This window comes from Salvia hispanica, chromosome 2 (assembly GCF_029641045.1).
Source record: "Salvia hispanica isolate PSC_SH4W2 chromosome 2, Shi_PSC_v1, whole genome shotgun sequence".
NCBI classification, from domain to species: domain Eukaryota; kingdom Viridiplantae; phylum Streptophyta; class Magnoliopsida; order Lamiales; family Lamiaceae; genus Salvia; species Salvia hispanica.
The window spans coordinates 37,321,908-37,342,704 of NC_142693.1; the positions used below are offsets into that span (position 1 = coordinate 37,321,908).

At 36.5% G+C, this 20,797-nt stretch overlaps 3 protein-coding genes and 1 non-coding gene across 4 annotated transcripts; 3 read left to right on the forward strand and 1 right to left on the reverse strand.

Moving 5' to 3' along the window:
- The first annotated feature begins 5,384 nt into the window (after positions 1–5,384).
- LOC125200705 (leucine-rich repeat receptor-like protein kinase PXC1) lies at positions 5,385–7,805 on the forward strand. Its single transcript, XM_048098443.2, has 2 exons — positions 5,385–6,811; positions 6,896–7,805. Exons 1-2 carry the CDS (start codon positions 5,536–5,538, stop codon positions 7,561–7,563), a joined length of 1,944 nt encoding a protein of 647 aa, XP_047954400.2. The 5' UTR covers positions 5,385–5,535; the 3' UTR covers positions 7,564–7,805.
- Positions 7,806–7,917: 112 nt separating this feature from the next.
- LOC125200706 (uncharacterized) lies at positions 7,918–10,721 on the reverse strand. The gene is made up of 7 exons (XM_048098444.2): positions 10,005–10,721; positions 9,772–9,916; positions 9,337–9,390; positions 9,119–9,210; positions 8,596–8,831; positions 8,343–8,513; positions 7,918–8,253 (listed from the first exon to the last, which is right to left on the reverse strand). Exons 1-7 carry the CDS (start codon positions 10,616–10,618, stop codon positions 8,156–8,158), a joined length of 1,410 nt encoding a protein of 469 aa, XP_047954401.1. The 5' UTR covers positions 10,619–10,721; the 3' UTR covers positions 7,918–8,155.
- Positions 10,722–11,691: 970 nt separating this feature from the next.
- On the forward strand, positions 11,692–17,648 carry LOC125201036 (pyruvate kinase 1, cytosolic). The gene is made up of 16 exons (XM_048098911.2): positions 11,692–11,974; positions 12,067–12,163; positions 12,345–12,442; positions 12,568–12,723; positions 13,014–13,091; positions 13,468–13,599; positions 14,022–14,102; positions 14,194–14,265; positions 14,362–14,451; positions 14,870–15,014; positions 15,224–15,312; positions 15,834–15,929; positions 16,073–16,140; positions 16,236–16,335; positions 16,775–16,834; positions 17,142–17,648. Exons 1-16 carry the CDS (start codon positions 11,906–11,908, stop codon positions 17,292–17,294), a joined length of 1,584 nt encoding a protein of 527 aa, XP_047954868.1. The 5' UTR covers positions 11,692–11,905; the 3' UTR covers positions 17,295–17,648.
- A 1,175-nt stretch (positions 17,649–18,823) lies between these two features.
- TRNAR-UCU (transfer RNA arginine (anticodon UCU)) lies at positions 18,824–18,896 on the forward strand. Its single transcript has one exon. It is a non-coding gene; the product is annotated as a tRNA-Arg (tRNA).
- Positions 18,897–20,797: the final 1,901 nt, after the last annotated feature.

Here is a 20,797-nt window from a genome sequence, read left to right on the forward strand (position 1 = left end):
TTTTTTAATGCAATTAATGAATTTTCTCGTATATGTCTCGTAAATTTAATTCTGTAATTTAATCGTAAATTTAATTCCGCAATTAATGGATTTTTAGTGCTGCCGACGTGGCAGGGAGAGAGAGTGGTTGGCCTATGGCTGGCCGATTTCTATTGTGGATGCTCTTAGTTGTGAGATTTTTGACCCAAAGTTTGAACAGCTGGATTGATCCAACCTAACCCGACCCAACCACCTAGTCCAGTCCGAGATCGGGATCGGGCCAATTTGTAAAGACAGTGGGACATGAATCAATGATCGCGCAAAAGTAAGTCCAATTTTGGAGCATGGCCACCAACTAGTAATAATCTTGTAAAGAATTATTGATTGATAGTGAATTTAGTCTCTTTTGAACGTCAATCCCGCCTTGAATTCTCACCAAAAGGCCATCATTTATTCACTTTGCTACTCATCAAAAGCTGTAATCCAATTCCTCACTTTTTCTCCCAACAAAATGTACGTCTCAATTATTGCATAACTGAACAACTTTTACAACAATTCTTTCTCGAATTCAATTACTTAATAAATCATTCACATTCAGACAGTGCACGGGCAGTTTGATTTATTCATGCATTGAATCAAGCTCTGAGTTATTGTTTTAGCTTTACGGCGAATTGCAACTGATGACACTATTTTAATTTAATTTACACTAATATAAATCTCACGTTGGTGGAGAGGTTTCTTTTATGATAAGATTTAAGAATTAAAATTGTTTTACTAGTAGATTAAATAAAGATAAAATAAAATAATAAAAATAATAAGATGCATAGGAGATAGAATAAAGTAGGAAAAAATGTGACTCAACCAACTTGAGACAAAGGAAAAATTCGCCATGTTCCATAATAAAGTATTCACCTTAATATGTTACTACTAGTTTTAATAAAAAAAATTATATATTGTATTTTGGGGAGTGTTATATTACTAACTCAATACTTAATTGCTAACTATAATTAAATAATAGTCATTAGATATTCAAATTAAGGGCCTAGATCATTAGCCTCTGAATGTCAATACGATCAACAAAAAAACGTCAATAAGAATATTAGTCAATTTATAACAAATTAGATGTAACTGTCTTTTGAAAATGATCTCATAACTTTAAAACGCATATAACTTTTTCGATTTAAATTATTTTTCGCAGAACATATATCAAATTAAAGATAATTTCATAAGGATTCTAACGAGATCTCACTTACATATGTTCCAATTGTCAAAATTTGAAAAAAATTTCAAAAATTTTCAATTTTTTCGTACAGCAACAAATGTGAACATGATATATAAAATATGTCAATATAATACATGTAGAATGTCAATATAAGTTATGTGATAACATTCTCAAAGCATTATGTTGATATTTTCGAAACACTATATTGACATTTTCATCCAAAATCCTAATTTAGTAGTTTTTTTTTATCTTTTTTGATTTAATTAATAAAAATTAAAATTACACATTGCAAATTGTAGACCACAAGTTTTCTAAAATCCTATGGTCTTAAATTAGTTATAGTTAGCGATTAAATGATGAGTTGGCAATTGATCACTCCCCTTATGTTTCGTGGTTGAAAAACTAGTTTTTCGCTTTGTTATATAATCTAATATTTTCAATTGTAGATAACATAAATGTTGTGCATAATTAATAAAGTGGGAGATGCTTCTGAAAAAGGAAAAAAAGGATAACATAGGGAAAAAAAAAAGAAAAAGGTGATGTCAAATTTAATATAAATAGGAAAGAGATTAATCTTGATGGACAGATCCAATTGAGAAAATAAGGTTATTTTTTACTGATGAAGATATTAATTAGTATAAGAGTGAACTATAAAAATAGTCTCTGGATTATGCGTTTATCTCGCCAATAAATCCTGGACTTTCAAAATATCCTCAGACAATCCTTTATCTTGAAAATGGTCCTTTTCACTGTTTCGTGAAGAAAATACCCTTTTGGGGGGTTTTGGGGGGTTTAGACAATTTGGTCTTTTTACATTTTAAATTTGATATTATTTCAATGATGTACTAAATCTAATATTATTTTAAAATTATCATTTTTCTTCCCTTTTTCCATCCTTCACTTTTGTTTCTTTATTTCAATATTAGATTTAACGTTATAAAATTAAATTTTAAATTTCAATTTTTAAATATCAATAATTTTTTTTTAATTATCAAAATTACTATTAAATAACAAACTAATAGTTTTAATCAATATTTGATAGTGTCTAATATTTAATCAATAAGGTACAACGCCGCCTTAGTTTTAATCAATATTTAATAGTTTTAATCATATAACATGATTTATTTTGAAATAAATATGCATCTAATGTAAGATTAATATAATTCTCATTTATTAATTTGAAAATAATCAAAATTAACTAGAAAAATTCATCAAAAAGTCTCCTATATCAAATTTTTAGTAGTATCAAATTTAGTACATCACTGAAATAATATTAGATTTAAAATGTAAAAAAGCCAAATTGCCCAAACCCCCCAAAACCCCCCAAAAGGGTATTTTCGTTACGAAACAGTGAAAAATGACCATTTTCGAGATAAACTCTTAGTTCAGGGTTGTCTGGGGATATTTTGAAAGTTCAGGGTTTATTGGCGAGAAAAACGCATAGTCCAGAGACAATTTTTATAGTTCACTCTTATACTAATTAATATCTTCATCAGTAAAAAATAACCTTATTTTCTCAATTGGATCTGTCCATCAAGATTAAATTTTAAAATAATATCAGATTTAGTACATCACTGAAATAATATCAGATTTCAAATGTAAAAAGACCAAATTGCCCAAACCCTCCAAAATTCCCCAAAAGGGTATTTTCATCACGAAACAGTGAAAAATGACTATTTTCGAGTTAAACGCTGAGTTCAGGTTGTCTGGGGATATTTTGAAAGTTCATGATTCATTGGCGAGAAAAACGCATAATCCAGAGACTATTTTTGTAGTTCACTCTGAGGGTAAATAATGGTTGGGTCATGTTTGTTTTTTATAAATAAAGTAAAGAAAAGAAAAATATGACAATGACTATGCATGTACAGTTATTTTTGGACGAAAGAGTATATACTTACGGGTCATTTAGTGGCCACGTTTACTTGTAAAGGTAATATCTAAATTTTATCTCTCCTTCGGATATTCTTTTACTCAAAAGCTATAATTTATTTTGGTTTATATGATTGTATCTACCATGTCAAGATCACATTATATTTGTATTTCATGATATTTATCTCATTTCTACCTATATGACTGACTAATTTAATCCCGGATAAACTTCAGTTTAGCTATTCTATTTTTTATCTCACTATTATCTTGTCCAACGAACCGAACACCATCATACTTAATAACAATGTCCATTGAGCCAATTCACTCGATTTCACGTATCAGTTATCAGGCCGCCAAGTTATTAATTTCGGACTAATTCGACAAATATTATTTCGAGTGAGAAGTTTTCGATCAAAACCGCTTTTGTTTTCTAAATTTAATATGATTTGTAGGAAAAAGATGATGTGGATTAGTACGGCGGTGTGGGGGATAAATGCATGTGAATTTGGAAAGTGAAATTTATCAGATATGGGAAAACATGTTTGCTTCTTTATCACTTCAGATAACAGCTTTTTATTGCAGTGGGCGACAGAGAAGACAACCAAAGTTTGTACATTTAAATACTTGTGAGAAACAATTCCAGTTCTATGTTTCATTGTGATGTAATTTGATTTTACATTTTGTTTGATATGGTCCATGTACATTTTTTTATAAATATAGACTTGTGAATAAACATAGTCTGTACATGTCACAAACGGGCCCAATTCTACAATCATATGCAACTTATTTAGTTATTTGTGAAATATTTGGTATAGTCTATAGTGTATTGGGACAATCATATGCTACTTATTTAGATATTTGTGAAATATTTGGTATAGTCTGTAGTGTATTCGAACGTAATCAATTGCTAACTGATCCTTAATTGCTAATCATAATTAATTTAAGATTATTGAATTTCAGAGATTTAATGATGTACCATGTGTAATTCCATTTTCATTTTTCAATGTTGAAAATATAGAATAACTATCAAAGTTAGAGTTTTGAATCGGATGTCAATATAGCCTATTACATATATCAATAAAATTTAATATTTACATTTTACACACATTATGTTGATATATTATGACAACTATGTTGATATTTAACTGTTTGTTAAAAAATTCATAAATTTCTAAAAAAAATTTAAATTTTGACATCCAAACATATGCAATTGGGATCTTGTTAGAATCCTTATGAAAAACTTTTAATTTGATATATGTTTTGTGATACTATTTTTTAAAAGTTAATTATAATTAATTTTGAGTTAAATGATATTAATACACATTTTTTTTCATTATATTGATTGAGCCTTGATTTAAAGATATACTAGTACTTAATGCCTACTCCCTCCGTCCCAGATAATTTGAGACACTTTGACCTGGCACGAATTTTAAGAAATCTAATGGAAAGTGAGTTGAAAAAGTTGGTGGAATGTGAGTCCTACTTTTAAAGTATTAGTTTTATAATAAAATGTGAGTATGAATGAGTTAGTGGAATATGGGGTCCACTACCAAAAATGGTAAAAGTGAAATGAAACAAATTATGTGAGACGGCCCGAAATAGAATACTGAGTCGAATTATCTGAGACGGAGGGAGTATCATTTAGTCGTAGTTAACAATTTTAAGATGATTTAGCAATATAACACATTATATATGGATTCCTAATTTTATCTTTTTCGAGTGAAAAAAAATTGAAAAATGAAATCTCGTTGTTCTGAAAAAGCAGAAAATTGTGCCCCTTTTTGTATGAAGCTTCATCAATTAGAAAATGAAAAGCAGGAAAGGTATCTTCTGAATCTATATTCCCATTGTAATAATAACTTTGCTTCCTCTGAATTCCGATATGGAAAACATCAATCATTCACCCAACTAACTCACTCTTTCTCACTTTCCCCTTCTTTCGTCATACCTTCACTTTTTCTCACTTCCCAAATCATACATCAATTCTGAATTGAAATTCAATAAATTTGATTCCATGCTGCCTTTTATGGTAATCCCGAAATTCAATTAATTAGATAGAATTAAATAGATATAAAATCGTAGGAATTCTTGAAATTTTGTTCTACTTATTTTGCAAATATAAATTAAAAAATTATCAATGCTTCCTTGTTCAAATTAATACTCACAACTTGATATTACAAATTTACAATCCATGACAAATCTCATGTTCCCTATAAATGCTTATTTATCATATACTCCTACTTTCTATGTGCATAAAAGATGTAGAATAGTAATTAGAAAATAAAAGATCTCATTGACTTCTAAAAAAGTTCTCTCTCTCTCAACCAAATTTCCACCCCCTTTTGTTTTTTTCCCCACTTTCTGAGGAAAAATTAATTCAATTTGTTACTCCTCACTATTCAAAACTCAAAACCAAATAAAACATATCCCATCCTTTCACACTCTTCCCGCTCACACTCTCACAAATGGACCTCCTCTTCTCATTCCTCCTCCTCTCCACATCCCTCCTTCACTCCTCCGCCGCCAACGACACGGCGGCGCTGGCCTCCTTCCGCTCCCAAACCGACCTCCACGGCGCCCTCCTCTCAAACTGGACCCCCACAACCACCCCATGCACTGCCAATTGGCTCGGCATAACATGCACCAACGGCCGCGTCGCCGCCGTGTCCCTCCCCTTCCTCAACCTCCGCGGCCCCATCGCCGCCCTCTCCTCCCTCGACCAGCTCCGCTTCCTCGACCTCCGCGGCAACCGCCTCAACGACTCCCTCTCCCCCCTCGCCCAATGCCTCAACCTCAAGCTCCTCTACCTCTCCGGCAACGACTTCTCCGCCGAGATACCCCCTCAATTCTCATCCCTCCACCGCCTCCTCCGCCTCGACCTCTCCAACAACAACCTCCGCGGCCCCATTCCCTCTCAACTCTCCAACCTCTCCCGCCTCCTCACCCTCAATCTCCAAGAAAACAAACTCTCCGGCCAAATCCCAAACTTCCTCGATTCCCTTCCACACCTCATACACTTAAACCTCTCCAACAACGAGCTCTCCGGCTTGCTGCCGGAGACTCTGCTTTCGCGATATGGCAACAGCAGCTTCTCCGGCAATCAAGCCCTCTGCGGGAAGACCCCTCTTCCCGACTGTTCAACCATCGCGGATAAGCCATCATCCCTTCCCAAAACAACCGTGCCGTCGAATCCCACCTCTCTCCCTCCGCCGCCGAAGAAGCACCACCACCGGCTGAGCACAGGCGAGATCATAGCTTTGGTGGCGGTGATTTTGCTGCTGCTACTGGTGATCGCGTCGTTTGGGATGCTGTGCTGCTGCTGCAAGGCCTCCACCGACGCGAGCTCGACCGTGGCCGGCAGCGACGGAAGGAAGCGGAGCAGCAGCTGCTCGAGAGCGAACGGAGACAGCGATGGCACCGACAAGAGCAAGCTCGTGTTTTTTGACAGGAAGAAGCAGTTTGAGCTGGATGAGCTTCTCCGAGCATCTGCGGAGATGCTCGGAAAAGGGAGCTTAGGTACGGTGTACCGAGCTGTTCTAGACGATGGCAGCGCCGTCGCCGTGAAGCGGCTCAAGGATTCGAATCCTTGCACTAGAAAAGAATTCGAGCAATACATGGATGTGATTGGAAAGCTTCGGCATCCAAATGTAGTGAGATTAAGAGCTTATTACTATGCCAGAGAAGAGAAGTTGCTTGTTTATGATTATCTGCCTAATGCCAGCCTTCATTCACTACTTCATGGTATGTAATGCAAATTATGAAATTAAACTTGTCTGTTTCCGGCAATGTTAGCTCTGTTTCTGACCATTTTTGTTATCGGAGTAGGGATGAGAGGGCCGGGAAGGATCCCGCTGGACTGGACGACGAGGATCAGCTTGATCCTCGGTGCAGCACGAGGGCTATCGAAAATCCATGAGGAATATGCAGGTTCAAGGATCCCTCATGGCAATGTGAGATCATCCAATGTTTTGTTGGACAAAAATGGCAATGCTTGCATTGCTGATTTCGGGCTGTCGTTGCTGCTGAACCCGGTCCATTCCATAGCTAGGCTGGGAGGGTACAGGGCACCAGAGCAGGGTGAGATCAAGCTCCTCTCGCAGAAGGCGGATGTGTATAGCTTCGGAGTTTTGCTGCTTGAAGTGCTCACCGGGAAAGCCCCTTTTCCTGCTGGGACGAAGGCCGGGGAGGAGGAGGAGTTGGCAGTGGTGGATTTGCCCAACTGGGTGAGATCCGTGGTGAGGGATGAGTGGACGGCTGAGGTGTTCGATCAAGAACTGTTGAGGTACAAGAATATTGAGGAGGAGCTGGTGTCCATGCTGCATGTGGCGATGGCATGCGTAGTGGCGCAGCCAGAGAAGAGGCCGGCGATGAGGGAGGTGGTGAGGATGATAGAGGAGATAAGGGTGGAGCAGTCGCCGTTGGGGGAGGACTATGACGATTCGCGTAACTCACTCTCGCCATCGCTAGCCACCACTGAAGATGGATTCGTCTGAAATCGTCGTTGCTACTGAGCTTGCAGTGTCTCGTTGCAGATTTGTTTGTTTAATTTTGTTATTATTGGGGATGTTGCGTTGATCTTTAGTCACTCCAAATTCAGCTGTTGTGATTCAGTTTTATCATTTCCATGATTGTTGTGAAAAGGGCTATGATATAGTTAATAATACATGTTGTTCTGCAAAAAGTTCTATATTCTTCAGTATTTACAATTGAGTTGAAGTCAACAATTAGTTTCTGAGATACTAATGCTGCTAACAACGTCATAATTTATTTCTTTCTTGCTAGTCTAAGACATGAAATCATATGTTAAAAAAATTGTCATTTGTCTTACGATCATACGGACATCCGACTAATCAAATTCAAGCCAAATAAGAAAAAATAATTCAAGGTATAACCTAAAGGGGGCTCAATCAAAGCCATATAAATACAGACGGCATTCTACACTATTGCACAAACAACTACTACATCATCTTTTAGGCTAATTAGAGTAGCATTGATAAACCTTACCAACTAAACATACAACAAGAAGTTAAATTATTAATGTGCCTATACTGAATTGAAGCCACATTCAACATATAGCACGTAATGTTAAGTAACTGGACCTGTTTGATCTATTAGAGTACCAACCCTTTCCCCACATAACGCCCTCGAAATATTTCCAGGCTCGTGAAGATTGAAGATGCCAACTGCAAAGAAAAATAGATAAAAATCAACGTGTGAGACAGATAACCAACCTATTGGTGGAAAAAAATGGAGGATATGTAAGTTTTAGGACCTGGGATCCCATTTTCCTCGCAGAATGTCACAGCCATCATGTCCATTGGAGACGCCCCCCTCGAAGCCAATTCCCTGAAGGAAATATGCTCTGCCGCTATGCTATTATTTCTAGCATCGCAAACATATACACCTTCCATGTTTGTACCTTTCAGGACTGCATCAGCGTGAACTGCAAAGAATTAAGGCACATTGTGATTTGAGGAATACATAAGAAACCATTAGATAAAGGATGCCATTAAGCAAGGACATACTCTCTGATGCTCGAAGCGCTGCAGCTGTATCTGTGGAGAAGAGAGGATTCCCTGTGCCAGCGCCAATACCACCAAAAATTACAACTCTTCCTTTTTCAAGATGCCGAATTGCCCGTTGCCTACTGTAAGGCTCAGCAACCTCTGGCATAGAAAATGCACTCTGTACGCGCGTCTGCACGCCCAGTTTCTCCAGAGCAGACTGCAGTAGTATGGAATTCATCACAGTTGCCATCATTCTGATTGTAGATGCCATTGCCGGATCAGTGAAAGAACTCAAATAAGAACCATATACAGCTTCTAGCACACATACTCAAATAAGAACTAAAATAAGACTGATGACAGATTCATGCGGGGAAAAATGGAATTGAAATTAATGTTTTGATAGGCATGTAAAAATTGAGAGCCAAAGTTTGAATAAGAAACAAAGTAAAGCATGCAAAACTGAATGTATAAGTCTTCAAGATCCGAGGAATTTAGTGCAAAATCGAAAAATTAACTCATAAAAAGCAAAAGGCAAGCTTACCCAATCTGATATGCAGTACACCTATCCAAGCCAGTTTGCTCAACCCATGCGTCCCCACAAAAGAAGTTGCGACCACCAACTACTATAGCTACCTAAGATTAAATTTTTGAAAGAAGGACAAAGAAGTTGAAAGTAAAAGAAAAAAAGAAAAAGAAATGAAGATTACATGGCAGGAAATTTAAAGACAACCTTGCGAATAGAAGGCTTTAAACTAGTACCTGAACACCAACATGGCATGCTATTGAAACTTCTGTTGCAATCAGCATGGCCACCTATAATATGTCAAAGAGATCAAGCAATTCAAACTCCAGATTCAGGAGCAGAGACAGCAGGAATTCAAAGACATTCAACAACAAAGAGGGGACAAGGTTATTGAGCAAGTTATACATGTATAATGAAGTACATATACAATCAAGTTAGCGGCTATTCTTTTATAGGCATCAACACATAGCAATTCACTCCGAAGGAGAAAAGGTTATAGATTTGAGGAGATATAGCGTTTGCAATTGCAGCAAGCCGGAAAGGTACCCCTTCACTATATCAATTAGGTTCACATCCATAGATAGCACAATTTCATGGCATATGATGGAACTAAAGATGCATGGACTCTCCGGAGGCAAATAGAGTCAAGCGAAATTAAGTTAGAAATAAACCTTCGGTTCAATATTGTTAGGAGCACTTCCAGCTAGAGCAGCTCCACTAATTTTCAACACGACTCTCCTCCATCTGAGGTTATTTGATGGTTTCGACTTCATGCTGTTAATCTGACTACCAGAACAATTGACTATTGTTCCTAGTCTGCCCCAAAACAGTTCAACATTAGGAGAAAATAAATAACCCACGGATCCTTGATAGATTAAATAAAATTGCTCATTCGACTGTGTACCTCTTGGTCTGCCTAGTCGAGTACGACACCCCTCCGGCGCCAGACGATTTCTCCTCCTCGACGGCAGCTTTGGCAGCGATACAATTGCCGACGATTTGCTCCATCTGTTTAAACCACGGCCAGTGGCTGGTCAACACGCCGCCGTTGCTCAGCCGGTGCCTCTCAAGCTTATACCGCTTCTTCAAGTTATCGACCTTGTTCTTACACTGCTCCACGCTCTTGGACTGATTCTCGCACCTCTCGCTGACCATGGCTGCCACCTCCTCCCAATCCCGGCCCCTCAGATTGCCCCGGTTCAGCTGCACGAATTTCTCGCTGTACGCCTCAAGCAGGCACGAGATCGCCGTGTCGCTCCACTCCTCCCTGTCCTTGCGGTAGTCTCCGCCAGCACTGGCGGAGGAGGGCAATCTGGTCCTTTTGGAGGTGCCGCTGTGGATGTCATCTCGATCGGTGAGGCGCTTGGTCGATAGCGAGTTCGGATCGGAATCGAAAGGGTCGGAATCGTGTTCGTACGGGTGGATCTGGTATGGGGAGGCGGTGGCGGTGGAGGGCGGGGCAGAGTTAGGGTTTTGGGGGTCGTCGAGGAGGGAAAAGTCGTCGTCACAAGCGGCCATGGACGGCGTCAGCTGACGGAAACGGAGACGGACGTGAAAACGTGGCGCCGTTAAAGGATAATGGAATTTGGGAAATTTTGCAGGTGTTAGCCTGTTAGGGGTAGGGGCGCTGCCCAAGTGGCGTTACATTCGTGACGAGTCCGTTAGGTGGGCACGTGAGTGGGCCCATTTTCGCCTTATAATTTTGGATCTAATTTTAAATCTATATTAATAAAGTTATTTTTCTACTATTTTATAAAGAATTGTTTTTATTATTTTAGAAAGTATAAATAAATTAATTGTGTTATTTCTATTTTGAACAAAATGTAATTTTTTTTATTTTATTTTTTTTTACTTTATTTACTATTTATTTAAAATGTTATGTGGTGAAGAAAAATACCTTTATATAAAACGAAGAGAGTATAGCAGAAGCCTAATTTGTCTTTAGTACCTGTTTTCTCTACTCAATTAAATTAATTGAAGTGAATTGACACTACTCCCTGTTAAATAAGTTAACTGACTTAATTGAAGTGAATTAATACTACTCCGTGTAAAGTTTTCTTCTTTAATTGATTCAAAGTATTTATTAGATCTAAAGTTATTTTAATTCTACTAATAAGCACTTCTCATTCCCATACGTGCTATATACATACGTGGCGTTTTCCACTACTTCATTTATTCATCCAGTAAATATTCAACGTGTCATAAATACAAAAATTGACAAGGTTCCGATTTAATTATCTATGGACAAGAAATAATGGAACAATTCGCTTCTAGCGCCGGTAATATTTGCCATATTTGGAAGATGCCTAAATCAAGTCACATTTTTCTTAATAGTTTATCTGAATTAAAACGACACATTTCATTTTCCGCTAACTTTCTCCATGTAATTAATACATCCAACTACATTTTCTCTCTTCAATTAAATACATTAGTTAATAACTCCTAAAATCTCATGTCGACTAAAAAATGTGTCATGGAAGGAAGAGAGTACCTCATGAATATCTTTATTTTAAATAAAAATAAACAGGATTTTATAAATATCACATTGAGCTCGACTTGTGCAAAATTCCACGTTTTTTAACAACAAACAAGAAACCAAAAATAATGCTCGTGAAAGTGGTACCTTGTGGAACCTACGTTGTACCCAAGAGGTGGAAAGCGTAAACCAGGGAGGGATGTTTTCGTTGGCAAAAAGAAATCTTAGAGAGAGAGACTAGAAACAAGTTGCACTATATAGCCACCAAATCAATTCTATAATTTTCTGCTTCAATTACTGCTACTCGCAAGAAATCGAAGACAATCAAGATGCATTCAAATCATTTGCTGCTCGAGGAGCCAATCCGGATGGCCACCATCCTTGAGCCATCCAAACCGGTATCACTTTTCGCTGTTTTGATTTTTGAGCGGATCGATACTAGCCGTTTGCGGTTTGGATTTCTGTCACTCATCTGCTGGTGTATATGCAGAGTTTCTTCCCTGCTATGACGAAGATCGTCGGGACGCTCGGCCCGCGCTCTCGATCCGTAGAAGTTATTTCCGATTGCCTTAAGACTGGAATGTCCGGTAATTGATTCAACCTTTTAGTTATTTCCGATTGCCTTAAGACTGGAATGTCTGGTAATTGATTCAACCTTTTTTTTTTGGAGATATTTATCTTTTTGTATTTATCCTATTCTGGATTTTGATCGTATTTAGTTTGTTATTTTTTTTTTTTGTTTTTTTGTTAATTTTCCGAACGTGGCAGTTGCGAGATTTGATTTTTCATGGGGCGATGCGGACTCTCACCAGGAGACTTTGGAGAATCTGAAGACTGCAATTAAGAGCACTACGAAACTCTGTGCTGTAAGTCTATTGAACTATTGGATTTTATAATTATTTGATTTTGAATTATTTTTTCATATTTACAGCTGGAGAGACTGAAATAAAGCATGCAAATTTGATGATGTTGGGTTTGAACATGTTTTCAGGTTATGCTAGACACCGTAGGTGCTGAAATGCAAGTTGTTAATAAGCGTGAGACATCTATAACACTTAAAGCCGAAGACAAGGTTACTTTGACTCCTGATCAAGGTCAAGAAGCGACATCTGCAGTTTTGCCGATCAACTTTGCTGGATTGGCTAAGGTTCTCTAACTATTTTCCTAGTGCAATTTGTTTGCTGTTTAACCCATCCACTGTTGTCAATTTGTGATTCGAAGGAGCAAGTTTATTTGCTTTACTGTTATGAATTTTTTTATATGTTTAAAGCAACATTATTTACAGCTGCTATTGTTGCCTGAGCTGCTAATATGATTCTAGCTATCACTATCACTGTCTGTGTTACTTCTAAGAGTACTACTCCATTCTTTCGACATCATTAATTTGCTCTAGGCCTCTTTCATGTTGTACATCCTAATCAAGGTCCATGTTTGCAGGCTGTAAAGAAGGGTGACACCATTTTTGTCGGTCAGTACCTATTCACGGGAAGTGAGACGACTTCTGTATGGCTGGAGGTAGGAGGTGTACATATGTAGTGTTTTTCATTTTTTAAGTTCTCCTAGTTGTGTTGTCCCATTCTATTAATCACTCTCACATGTCTAGCTGTCTTTGCAATGTCAGTGGGCTTGTCTGAATCAGTTTTCTATTATTGATTTGCTTCTCCTTTTCTTTTTTTCCTACATTACCTATGTGTACTTGGTTCTTGAGTTTGTTCATCTTCCTCCGGATTTTTTCGCCCTGATTCCATTTTGAATAAATTCTTGTGATAGAATCGAACATGAGCCTGTATACACTAAGTACACTTTCTTTTGCATTTTATGCCTTATGCTTGATATATAATTAGTTATTTCAGTGATATTTATTACTTTTCATTTGTGATTTGGCTGGCAGGTTGATGAAGTCAAGGGGGATGATGTGGTTTGTGTTACCAAGAACTCTGCGACCTTGGCAGGATCACTATTTACATTGCATGCTTCACAAATTCGAATTGATTTGCCTACTCTATCTGAAAAGGACAAGGAGGTGAGTTCTGCAAACCTTGCAATAACTGTTTGACTTGCAAGGGGTTTAAATATGATTTTAACCACAATATGATTCTAAATGACTCATTGTTGAAATTAGCAGTAAATGGTTCGCACTTCCAAACTTTATCAAGGGGTTTAAATATGATTTTAACCACAATACTTGTAAGGCGAGAAGGAAACTGAAAAGTCACCACCTTCAAACCTAAACCTTCAAGCAGTTTCCTTGTACCTTCCTGTATTACTCATGGTGAAATTCAAACCTATGAAAGTAGTGTGCAATTTGGCATCTGAAGCATGTCTATTTATTTGAGTTGCTGATGATTAACTAGAAGTTATATTTGGTTATTCCTTTATATGTCTGTCTTATCCTATCTTTTCAATTTTGATTTTAATATTCAAGACATATCACTTCTGTTTCAGGTTATCAGCACTTGGGGTGTTAAGAATAAAATAGATTTTCTTTCGCTATCCTACACACGGCACGCAGAGGATGTCCGTGAGGTAAAGTGGCTGAGGAAAAACTGTTTTGATTTCTTTTTAATGTGAATTCCACGTATATAGTTTCCTTGAAGATGATAATTTTTCTTTGCAGGCCCGTGATTTTCTGTCAAAACATGGTGATCTGAGTCAGACTCAAATATTTGCTAAAATTGAAAATGTAGAGGTATGCTGAGGCTGCAACGCAATCTCTAATGGCGGGTTGTGTTTTTACAAGAGATGAGCGAGTGGCTCATAAACTTTAACTTACTGGTATCTGCAGGGTTTAACCCATTTTGACGAGATCCTACAGGAGGCTGATGGTATCATCCTGTCTCGCGGGAATCTTGGCATAGACCTCCCACCTGAGAAGGTCAGCATTTGTTTATGCAAAATCTTGCTTTGTATTCCCCATCTGTTTGTTTTGATTTTTTGAAATTGTGATTGCCACTGAGGCATTCTGACTTTGAGCTGCATTCCACATGTCTATATGTACATGAAGAAGCACTATGTTTATGTAGTTTTTTTTGTGAATGTATTTATCTAGTTAGTACCTCAAGTTTCAAGGCTATGCTCTATAGCTGTAATTTTTTTCATTTGGAATTTTCAAGTGTCCTGGTTGGTCATTATATATTCAGGACTGTCGCACTTTGACCTTTGAAAAAGTAATATACGCACATTTTGGCCTCTGTGGGTGGGATGTTATAATCTTGCATATTGCTTGCATGTAATATGATTTCTTCGCTCTACTCTATAATTTTTAGAGTAATTTCTTTCCTCTGTATCTGTAGGTGTTCTTGTTTCAGAAGTCTGCTGTTTACAAATGTAACATGGCTGGAAAGCCTGCAGTTGTAACTCGCGTTGTTGATAGCATGACGGACAATTTGAGGCCCACTCGTGCTGAGGCAACTGATGTTGCTAATGCTGTTTTGGATGGTAAGTGACTGACAATCTTAGTTGGAAAAACGTAAATGCTTGGCCGTGTTTTGTTAAAAGCAGTTTTTGTGAATTGGCATTCCTTCACTATTAATTGTCCAAGGGCATTCTTTGTACTTGGTTACTATATTTGAATTATCATCAGTCTTCTTTAATTGTTGGTCAATTTATATCAGCTGGCTGAACCATGGTGATAATGTATATTTCAGGATGTGATGCTATTCTTCTTGGTGCTGAGACCTTGCGTGGATTGTATCCTGTGGAAACTATTTCTACCGTTGGGAAAATCTGTGCTGAGGTATATTGTCTTTCACCTCTGCATTTGTTTGGCTTGATATTAGCTGTTGTTGATATCTTTATATGGTGTTCTGTTTCCTGTACATTACAATTTGAGGTTTCTTGATTTTAACAGCTTCAGTTTTTTTTGTCTAATGCAATATGTTTACTCGCAATGAATTTTCATTTTCCATAACTACCTATTGCATTTTAAAAATAAAATGCTTTGAAGGTGTATATTTTACGTTTCACCCAATCAGATTCCCATCTTATTCATGTTTATTCTTTGAGCAAGTACAGTTACACTCTCTAAGCTTCTATGTTTTATTTCTACTAGGCAAAGCACTAAAGTTTGTTTCTTTAATTGTCATTAATATCAAAATATATAAAAGCCTATTTCATTCCCATCAATAGCAGAAACTTTGGACTAACATATATCTTCTGGGCGCTCACCCCTTATATGAAGTATTCTTGGCTAGTCTCACTGTCCTTATTGACAAACACTTGAGCAAATCTAACTGCAGTTTCCCCTTTTTGTCATAGGCAGAGAAGGTCTTCAATCAAGATCAATACTTCAAGAGGACAGTAAAGTTTGTTGGTGAACCAATGACTCACTTGGAATCTATTGCTTCCTCTGCGGTATGTTGCGAACAACTGAAGAATAACAATGTGAAATTTAAATAGCAAAAGAATTATGAATAGATCTTTCTGCCCCATAATTGTGCTTTCAGTGTTTGCTTTAGATCATCATATTAAGACACTCTATCTGCACTTTATCTTAGGTCCGTGCGGCCCTTAAAGTTAAGGCATCTGTCATAATATGCTTTACGTCATCTGGAAGAGCTGCAAGGTATTGTTTTCTTTGTCAGATACATATAAACTGATACTAAGAATCTAAGATGCACTTCATTTTAGCATCATCTCAACATCTTCCTTTCTATGCAGATTGATTGCAAAGTACAGGCCAACAATGCCTGTGTTATCTGTTGTCATTCCTCGCCTGAAGACAAATCAGCTGAAGTGGAGTTTTAGCGGTGCATTTGAGGTAAACTTTAGCTCCACATCAAGATAATATTTTTATTATGAAACCTGAATTCGACTTTACAAACCTTACAGTGTGGTTATAGCATCCTCACCTCTTTGTGGCATATGCCAGCATTCAGTCCCCACCCTCCCCTTAAGCTTTAAAATGCTCCAATTCCAGAACAATTTTATTTGATGGCTCTATTTTCATATTAACAAGGAAGGTTGTTATGGCTATATAATGACATCCAGATATATGTCATAAATTTTCGTTCGTGCAATATTGTTTTTATACTTAATCTGATTGAGGCAGTAGGAAAAGCTATGCCTGTATTGCGTAGGAGATTAGTTGGCACAGATCTAACTGCTTTTCTCCTGCTTTTTTTTGTGATCGTCCTTCTTCAAGTTCTGTTATATTTGTTTCCTAGTGAGGTGCTTATAATGTTTCTGCATATGTTCAGGCTAGGCAATCACTTGTAGTGCGGGGCCTTTTCCCCTTGCTCGCTGATCCTCGGCATCCAGTAAGTACCTTGTCTTTTCCTTCGATCATATTTGCATTATGGATGCAAAACTACTATGGCCATATCACATTTGTATGAGAGTTCTTTTTAATGTCAAATTCTTGCACAAAGCCACATCAATTTGATATAGTCTTAAGTGCTTTTGCTTAAATTCATATCATCAAGTTTGCCTGACTTTGCAAACACTACCCATTCTGATCATGTTTTTATAAGAGTTGGATTATTTGAATTTTCGTACATGCTCTTGTTTCATGGAGTACTATGGATCTGTTTATCCTCGACTGTGGACTGACTGTTCATCTTACAGGCTGAGTCCACAAACGCAACAAATGAGTCTGTTTTGAAGGTTGCACTTGATCATGGAAAAGCTTCTGGAGTTATCAAGTCCCACGATCGAGTAGTTGTATGCCAGAAAGTCGGAGATGCTTCTGTGGTGAAGATCATCGAACTTGAAGATTAAAATACATGATGGAGACAAACATTATACCAAAGCACAACATCAAACTGTTTTTTTAGTTCTTTGTTTTTGGTGGGCAAGTTTGAGGGACATGAACCTAGTAGGCATCACCATGAGTTTGGATGTTGGTTTTGGATGGCTATAGATCATTGGCACCCCTTTTTTTGAAAGAATGGTGGGTCGGTGTACTATTTACCACGATGTAATTCTTAAAAACAAGTAGTACTCCATTATTGGTGGTTGCAAACCATGAGGGAGGGTGTTTGTGAGAAAATAACCGCCCTGGATGTCTTTGTCATGAAGACATTAACTCATTCGAGTAATAATATCAAAATAATGTACTAGTAAATTATTCAATGGTGTGTCCATGATTGTAGGGAATTTTAAAATGATCATTAATTGAAGATCTATAGTACGGAAAGTGCAGAGTTTGTTATATGAGTTTGATTCTGCGGTGCTCCGTAATGTGCAAGGGGAAGGAAATTTCATTGTTGACTTTCTGTCACATTATGCATACAACTTTCATAAATGTGTCTGTGTTTTAGAGTCCCCTCTCTTGGGTCTTAGTATTTGGTTGATACATGATGATTAGGTGTTTCTTACGTTCGTTAGTTTGTAATCGAGCTCTGTCTGCTTTTTTACCAAGAAAGAAAAATGATTCAGCCGCATTATTGTGGCGTTTGGTTTAGTTGTTTGCTTCGATTGTTTTCAATGGGGCTACGGTACTATTGGGATTTGCTTGAAGCATCCATAATGGTGCGAACTAGTGTTGGGACTATAGTTCGCAACATCAGCATTTCTTAGTCCAGACTAGCCTCCTGCAGTGGTTCGTCAGTGGATATTGTCGGCCTCCAGTGGATGGACGAGCGCGGATGAGGTTCACTTGAAACACACAATGCACCATTGTGGATGCTCTTAAGCTTTGCTCCATTCGATCAAAAACTTAAACCAGAGTTCGAAGAGGTTTCTTTTTCCTTTGACAGACTTAATGCTCAGTTGTATAGCTTTGAATACTTTGATGCGTGCAAAGGAGTAGATAAAATTTATTGATGTGGTGTTTGGCCATAGGTTTATATTTACATCAATTGGGGCATTGTGTGTTTAGGTTGCAATCTTTGATATACCAGAAAACGAACAAAATCAAATGTACCCCTATTTTGAGAAATTTCAGAAAAAGGGATTAAATGTGCTGATCTTTTGAAATTTGAGATTAAATTTATTGACTTTTTGAAATATAGGATCGATGCATGCAAATTTTTGAACAAAGGTAAGAGAATTTAATCCCTAATTTTGGAAGGTACACATATTTCATTCCTCTTTTATGAAATCTCTCATTTTGTATGACTAGCAAGTTGAAGGCTACAAAGGTAATTTGATCTCACTAACGAAATGATATACCCTCTATATTAACGGATAACTAACAAGGAAACAGGCCCTTATGCTTAGTAGCCTAGATGTGATAATTCTAGTTAAGCTACAAACCTGATTATTGACCAGTCTAAAATAAATTAAGTTCACCATTGTAGCAACAAGCGCCCATGGCCTAATGGATAAGGCGTCTGACTTCTAATCAGGCGATTGTGGGTTCGAGTCCCACTGGGCGTGTTTGTTTTCATTCAGTTAATTTTTTCTGGATAAATTTAAGACTCGCAATCACTTGTCAACGATGAGTATATAATAATTCACACTCATTTTAGGATCTAAACTTTCAAGGGCTAGTCAATTTATAGAGTTATGGTTGGTGAATGTGAATCGTACAACAGATTGGAATGAAATGGAATAGTTATTCTTTTGCTCATTATCATTACACTGCTTGATGATGTTTCTTCGGTTAAAAATCATCTTTCTCCAAAAAGGAATAACCATTTCATCCACAAGTCATTGATATACCATTCACAATGATATAACATAGCTATGATTATACTTTCTTCCTCTGCCATTAAATATTTCAATTTTTTTTCTTTTTCACTGATAAATATCTCATTTAATTTTTACTATATTCAGCAGAGGACTTCACATTTAGCTAACTCACTTTACTTATATTTTATTATAAATCAAATATAAAATATGACATACATCCCATTAAATTTTTAACTCACTTTCTTTTATAAAGTTAAATAATTTTTTAAATTTGAGCTCGTAAAAAATGAAAAATTTATTCTTGGACAAATGGAGTAATATTTACATATTAAACATATTTTGAATACTTTATTAATATTAATAATATATTAGTACAAATTAAGTTTAAAAAATATTTAATATTACCATTTTCGTTAAAGGACAAAAAAATATTAAATAAATTTAAACTTGTATTTAATATTTTTCATATAATAAATATTAATTGATCTATATATAAAAAACCTTTTTATGTCCATATAAGAGCATCCCCATCGCTGCTCGCCCCGAAGGACGGCGTCCGTGCCGACTGTGCCACACCCCCTGTCCGTCGCTGTGCTCGCGCCACTGCACGTTGCTGCTCGATAACAAGAGCAGTTCGTGCCGCTGAGCAGGGCGACGTGGCATTGCGTGATTGGCTCGTTTTTATTCCGTTAAATTTATTTATTTTTTTAAAAATCATAACAATCGAAAATAATCTGGAAAAAAGAATAAATATTTATTTTCAGATTCCCAAAAATATAGTTATTATTTTACTGTTGTCTTCAAATTTTTTTGATTTTTTTTAAAAAAAAAATTATCCAAAAATCATCTATAAATACTCACATTCATCAACCATTCTTTACATCAAATTATTTCTCATTTATACTTCAAAGTTTTGTGTATTTTTAATGTATTTTAATATTGTGCAAATATTTTTATTTAAATTGAATAATAGAATGATGGGACCCTTGAGCATGTCCTTGCGGAAGAGCATAAATGTGGGTGTTGTGCTCTTGCTAAAGAGCAGAGAGTAAGAATGGGGATGCTCTAACGAATAACATAAGTAATAAAAATCACAGCTTGTTAAAATATTAGAAGAAAACCTCGAAATTGTTTCTTTTATGTCTTGGAGAATATTGTGGTCCTTATGCTTTATACCTTCTAATATTCTCTTAATAAAAATTACTCATGTTGATAGTCTTATTAATGTTGTCGTAGGGTAGGTGTGCTTTCATTTTCATATTGACAATAAACGACATAAAATTAACATAATTTTCAAAGTGTTAGAATAAAATCTCTCGATACATTATTAAGATTTTTGAATGCTATAGGAGACGATTTTACAATTTGTAATTCTCATCATTCTGTCCAGAAAAGGAGATGAGTAATTATTTTGTTTACATCTAATTGATTTGGTTATAATTTTTTGTTAAAACGTAAAAGTGGTGTTATTATATGCAATCAACTTTTTTCTTTTATGCATACCTCTTAGAAATAGTAATAATAGATTTAAATATTAATTCTCTCACCAATCGCACTCCTACAACCAAGGCCAAGGGTACCAAAAATTCTTACTTGGTACCGACATTAACTGTTTAATTACCCTGCTTACTTGATAACATTCTACC

Bases quoted from the DNA above. Each gene is read 5' to 3' on its own strand.
- LOC125200705 (XM_048098443.2), top strand. From the start codon at position 5,536: ATGGACCTCCTCTTCTCATTCCTCCTCCTCTCCACATCCCTCCTTCAC. The intron at 6,812-6,895 runs GTATGTAATGCA...TTATCGGAGTAG, and splicing joins CCTTCATTCACTACTTCATG to GGATGAGAGGGCCGGGAAGG.
- LOC125200706 (XM_048098444.2), bottom strand. From the start codon at position 10,618: ATGGCCGCTTGTGACGACGACTTTTCCCTCCTCGACGACCCCCAAAAC. The intron at 8,514-8,595 runs GTATGTCCTTGC...AATTCTTTGCAG, and splicing joins AGCGCTTCGAGCATCAGAGA to TTCACGCTGATGCAGTCCTG. The intron at 8,254-8,342 runs GTCCTAAAACTT...TTTTCTTTGCAG, and splicing joins CGAGGAAAATGGGATCCCAG to TTGGCATCTTCAATCTTCAC.
- LOC125201036 (XM_048098911.2), top strand. From the start codon at position 11,906: ATGCATTCAAATCATTTGCTGCTCGAGGAGCCAATCCGGATGGCCACC. The intron at 15,015-15,223 runs GTAAGTGACTGA...TGTATATTTCAG, and splicing joins TGCTAATGCTGTTTTGGATG to GATGTGATGCTATTCTTCTT. The intron at 16,141-16,235 runs GTATTGTTTTCT...CTTTCTATGCAG, and splicing joins TCATCTGGAAGAGCTGCAAG to ATTGATTGCAAAGTACAGGC.